This window comes from Rhagoletis zephyria, unplaced genomic scaffold, assembly GCF_001687245.7.
Source record: "Rhagoletis zephyria isolate East Lansing unplaced genomic scaffold, Rhagoletis_zephyria_1.1 Rzeph_scaffold_06926, whole genome shotgun sequence".
Lineage (NCBI taxonomy): Eukaryota > Metazoa > Arthropoda > Insecta > Diptera > Tephritidae > Rhagoletis > Rhagoletis zephyria.
This window is the reverse complement of record NW_016164009.1, coordinates 1,668-7,326: the sequence shown is the minus strand read 5'-3', so window position 1 is coordinate 7,326 and position 5,659 is coordinate 1,668. Positions and strand designations below refer to the sequence as shown.

General features: G+C 30.6%; 1 protein-coding gene across 1 annotated transcript in view; it reads right to left on the bottom strand.

The window, feature by feature from the left end:
- The window catches only part of Peritrophin-A (Peritrophin A), a 21,641-nt gene extending 17,667 nt beyond the window's left edge, over positions 1-3,974 (bottom strand). Inside the window, exon 1 of the mRNA XM_017629589.1 lies at positions 3,766-3,974. Within this exon, the coding sequence (XP_017485078.1) occupies positions 3,766-3,823 (58 nt within the window). The 5' untranslated portion in view covers positions 3,824-3,974. The remainder of the gene's footprint in view (positions 1-3,765) is intronic.
- Positions 3,975-5,659: the final 1,685 nt, after the last annotated feature.

Below are 5,659 nucleotides of genomic sequence, written 5' to 3'. Positions count from 1 at the left end.
ATCATACGATGCTCCCAAGTTCTACTGGAATACGCATACATTTGTTTTTAGTACCTTTTAATTCGTTTGTAGAAACCTTTGAAATTCACAAAGTAGATCTTTGGAGACTTAAAAACTTATACAAAACCATTTTCTGCTTAGAAATAGAAAACTTGTTACTTCAGATGTACATATGAGTGCCTGGTATTGGGAAATGAAAACAACGATTTGACAATAAAAACTAGTCATAGAGAGAGGTCGCGGGATGGACACACATTTTTGGTTATTTAAAAAATTGTGATTAAATGATGAAAACTGCTACCATTCGATGATTGTTATGTATGAACATATCTACATATATATATAAGATTCGAACATTTTTAAACGCTTTTTAAATATATAAAACAATATTTTAAGTATATATTGGATTAAAAAGAAAAGATATGTCTTTTATTAACATTATGTTAAGTGCTAACATTTTAAAAGAAAAAACTTCATAAGTATACCTATACCACCTATGAAGTTTTCAAATACTACTGAATGCAATCAACATACTCAAGTACTCTGGAAAAGCGGAAAAGTGTTTTATGTAGCAGAGCGCTGTCGAATAACATTGCTCAGTTCCTCAAATTTATGATGTTCTCTTTTTTTGTTCCTATCTTTTTATGTACTCTAAAATATATCTTCCATTTACTCATGTACACATGTGAAGAGTATTTCTGCTGGTATATTTGCAGTGCTTTAATATCTATTAATATACCACTATGTGCCAGAAGACAGTACCAATTTCTTAAAACGACGGCGCAATCAAGAAAATTTGTTCCTTCGGCCACACTTAAATTTGTGATCCTCAACAAGATTGCCTGAAAAGCTTGGTGTTGGATTTTAAGATTATAATATCTGATCTTACGATATCTGATAGCGACCCATTGTCTTCGGATATATAGTATGTATGTACATATGTATTAAATGTATGTTGACAGCTCATAATCGGTCCTTTAGTTTTATTGTTGTAGTTGTACTTCGTTAAACACTGGTCATCGTAGACAAATGGTTAGAAGTGCGTAGTTTCAACCGGTAATACCCAGATTCGACCTCTGGTCTGAGCAACACTCAAAAAAAATAAAAATCGAATAGCGGCTGCCCCGTGGCTGACAAAGGCTAACCTCCGATTGTACCTCTACTTTTCTATTGAAAAACTATTTGCTGTTCGAAGACTGTTGTTAAACTGTTGGCCCCTCCATTTGTATGAAAACATAAAGGCGCACAAAACAAACTGGAGGGAAAGCTCGGGCAAAAAATTAACAAAATTCTGAGCGCCAAATATTTATGTACCTATTTTATCAAAAGGGTATATTCATAGTCAAAATAAAATCGACAGTAAAGTTTGTTACAGCTTTTTGACATAATTTTCAATATGTCAAAAGAACTACAACTAACTTTGTAGTCAACTTTATTTCGACTGTGAATTAAAGATGGCAGATCGAAATAAAAGAAATTGTCGAAAAATAAATCGATCTCCTAAGATCGATTCATATAATTTACCAAAAAAGGCCTTTTACTTAATTTTATTAAAGAAAGAAAATACGGGCTCCTGACCAACACTGAAACTACAAACATTATTGTAAATATATTTTTAAACATGCATTGCTATAACGTTTCAATATCTAGATTTATCCCAAAGCTATCAGGTAGCTAACAATCCTTAATACCTAAAAGAAACTGAGCCGGTTTTTCTATATTCATAAATTCTTAGACCTACTTTGGAAAATGGTTAAAATTTTGTATATTGTTTTTTATCACAAAAGAGAAAAAATTTTCTTTCATATCAAAATTAACCGCTAATTTAAAAAATGTATTATACATTAATACACTAGCCCAATAAAACTTATGTATATAGATTTTTTGGCAATATAGATTTTAAATATTTTTTTTTTGGTTTTATGTTCAAAATATAGCAAAAACGATTTTTTTTCGCTAACTGCATATTTCACTCCATAATTACCCTTTTTAAGAATGCAGTTTTGTAGCGCTTTTATTCCATACAAAGTGTGCTCAACAAAATTTTCATATGAATAAAATGCTTAGCACAAAAAAATGCCAAAAATCAACAATATTTTGCAGCCACTTGAAGCTGGCAATTATATTAAAATTTAATAGGGCTTCAAAACTGCATCCCCGAAATTTTTTCGAAAATATTATTAATAGTAACTTATACACTGCCGATCACTTATATGCTTTGAAATGCTTTCATTTTTTCAATATCACTTCGCTCCAATTGGCGCTTTAGCTATTTTTTATTAAATAAATTTTTTGTAACAGGCGCAAGATCAAATTTGATTAAAATTGTCTAGATTTTCTAATGCAATGTTATATGCATCAATTGAGGAAAAAATCAAATGTCGATTCTCGATTTTTTTGGATCGATTCACGGATCGAATCGGAACTAAACAATCGACAAAAAATCGAATTGGAAGGGTTCGATTAATCGATGTTCGATTTAAAAACGGCATCTTTACTGTGAACATGCCACAATATTTTTTTACTCGTGTAAAAATAAACAAAGGTTTACGATTACATTCAACAGCTCGACCTACCCTAACATACAGTTATGCACACGTGTAAAAGCTCTTGAATGCTTTGTGGCCTATTAACACACACCAAATACACNTGGAACTAAACAATCGACAAAAAAATCGAATTGGAAGGGTTCGATTAATCGATGTTCGATTTAATCGATTTAAAAACGGCATCTCTACTGTGAACATGCCACAATATTTTTTTACTCCAGTGTAAAAATAAACAAAGTTTTACGATTACATTCAACAGCTCGACCTACCCTAACATACAGTTATGCACACGTGTAAAAGCTCTTGAATGCTTTGTGGCCTATTAACACACACCAAATACACATGTACATAGTATAAACAAATAAACATATGTACATGTGCAATATTTATACATATCCATATAGTACATATGTATGTGAATGTGTATGTATGTATACGCACTGCTTGGTGTCTTATGGTATTTTGGCTTTTACTTTTGTCTGCTACGAAACTTCTACTCCTATTAACTAATTTANTATGTACATAGTATAAACAAATAAACATATGTACATGTGCAATATTTATACATATCCATATAGTACATATGTATGTGTATGTGTATGTATGTATACGCACTGCTTGGTGTCTTATGGTATTTTGGCTTTTACTTTTGTCTGCTACGAAACTTCTACTCCTATTAACTAATTTACATAACGTACATATCGCGCATTTACTTCAATAGTGTCATAAACCAAAAAATATAAATTTTGAGATGGATTTGCAAAAATTACCGGCTGTCTCTTATTCAATGTTGTGTAAAAATTTCTTATCTTTATAAATTACCAGTATCTCACTAGAAATAAAAAATATATATTAATTTATACTATAGGAGTATATGCAAATTCAAAACTTTAAACCCGTTTTTTTTTCAAGTTTTGCTCTTTTGAGTTATGACACTATTGAAGTAAATGAGCGATATGTTCATATAATTATGTAAATATGCACATATGTATGTATACATTAAAAAGGATTGTTTATTTTTACCTTGCTTTANAAAAAATATATATTAATTTATACTATAGGAGTATATGCAAATTCAAAACTTTAAACCTGTTTTTTTTTCAAGTTTTGCTCTTTTGAGTTATGACACTATTGAAGTAAATGAGCGATATGTTCATATAATTATGTAAATATGTACATATGTATGTATACATTAAAAAGGATTGTTTATTTTTACCTTGCTTTATTAATCCAAGGATAACTAGTAAAACACTAAAATACATTATTTGCTGCATAACTCTTTCGCTTTATGGGGTTCAATTTCCGCAAATAACTATTTATTTATTTTTTTCAAACTTAACAATGGTGTAACCACTAATCACTGCGCCGAAGTAGCAAAGCTTAAACGTGTATGCAGTTGCGCGATTCGATCTTAACTGAATGTACGTATTTGACCACAATACCTCGAAAAGCTGAATATCTTTGAATATAAAGAAAAGTCAAACCACAAAGCGGTAAGTTGGGATACTCGTATCAAGCAAGCTTGGTTGTGAAGTAAAACAACTTGCCCTAACACCAATTAATTCAAGTCCGAAGCAATACAAAAATTATAAGGAAAGCTTTTAGCAAACCAATAGATTCATTTGGACAATACAACTACATATCGCACGTTTAATAATATAGAGAGAAATAATTCAAAATTTACATTTTTGGATATTTGATCATAAAAATATAAAGCTTGATATGGAGAATATCTGTGAACGTTAAAAAAGAACAACTTAAATCTATCTGCCAGAGACAAACGAAATAGCATATGTCGACAAAACATATTTTCACGTCAAAGAGACAAATTTTGTAAGTTATATGTTCACTATTTACAACGTTTTCAAATGTTTCTGTTTTCAGCAACTGAATGTTTTCTTTTAAGTANCATATCGCACGTTTAATAATATAGAGAGAAGTAATTCAAAATTTACGTTTTTGGATATTTGATCATAAAAATATAAAGCTTGATAAGGAGAATATCTGTGAACGTTAAAAAAGAACAACTTAAATCTATCTGCCAGAGACAAACGAAATAGCATATGTCGACAAAACATATTTTCACGTCAAAGAGACAAATTTTGTAAGTTATATGTTCACTATTTACAACGTTTTGAAATGTTTCTGTTTTCAGCAACTGAATGTTTTCTTTTAAGTAAAATGTATTGCTCTGCCGGTAAAAAGAGCTTGCCGGCATATGCTACTATGCTTGTCCGTGAAAGATAGACTTAAGTTGTTTTTTCAAATGTCCACATATATGTTCTGATAGGATAACTTAACTTCTCAATAAATAAATAAAAACCTTTTTAATATACCACGCTTTTATAAACGGACTAAAAATTAGAAAATAATATATCTCAGTCCCATAGAATTTGTTTTGATAACTTTTGATTTTGAAATTTTGGCAAACGTCATTATAAACAATTTATGAGATTGAAAACGAAAAACGTGGAGCGCATGCAATACAAAGCATTAGATTTAATTGACAATAGTCAAACTACATAACATAGACCTAAAATTTCTACAGATAAAGTACCTACAAATTTGAGATCGATTTTAAGCGGTCGTTATTCATATATCCACATATGTAGTATGTACAAACATATATGTCTCTTCATATCAATTCAGGTCTATTACATGCGTCCCATGGTACAGTAATTGGCTTCCCAGGGAGCGCATATTCCGATCTGTCTTATTTGAAAAATATCGTTGTTGCCCACACTTAAAGGTTTACTGTAAGGGCAACGGGATATTTCTGTTCACCATATACCATATATATATTTTTCTAATAACCTTCTTGCAGAGAGCTTATTTAATTTGCAAAAGCCGAAAAATAAACATTTGCTTAGTAAACAAAACAAAATGTTTTATTGCTCAATTTATTTCCCAGAATTTTTCTAATTGTATGTCTTTGATATGCTACATACGACGAGGTTCATATCTAGACTAGGTTTGCCATAAATATCTTTGCTATATTTATAGTAAAAATGGTGGTCTGGACCAGGGTTGTTGCGAATATTCGCATTCGCATTCGCAACCGCGTAGCTTTCGCATTAATTTTAACATTCGCATTCGCAATAGTCTATGCG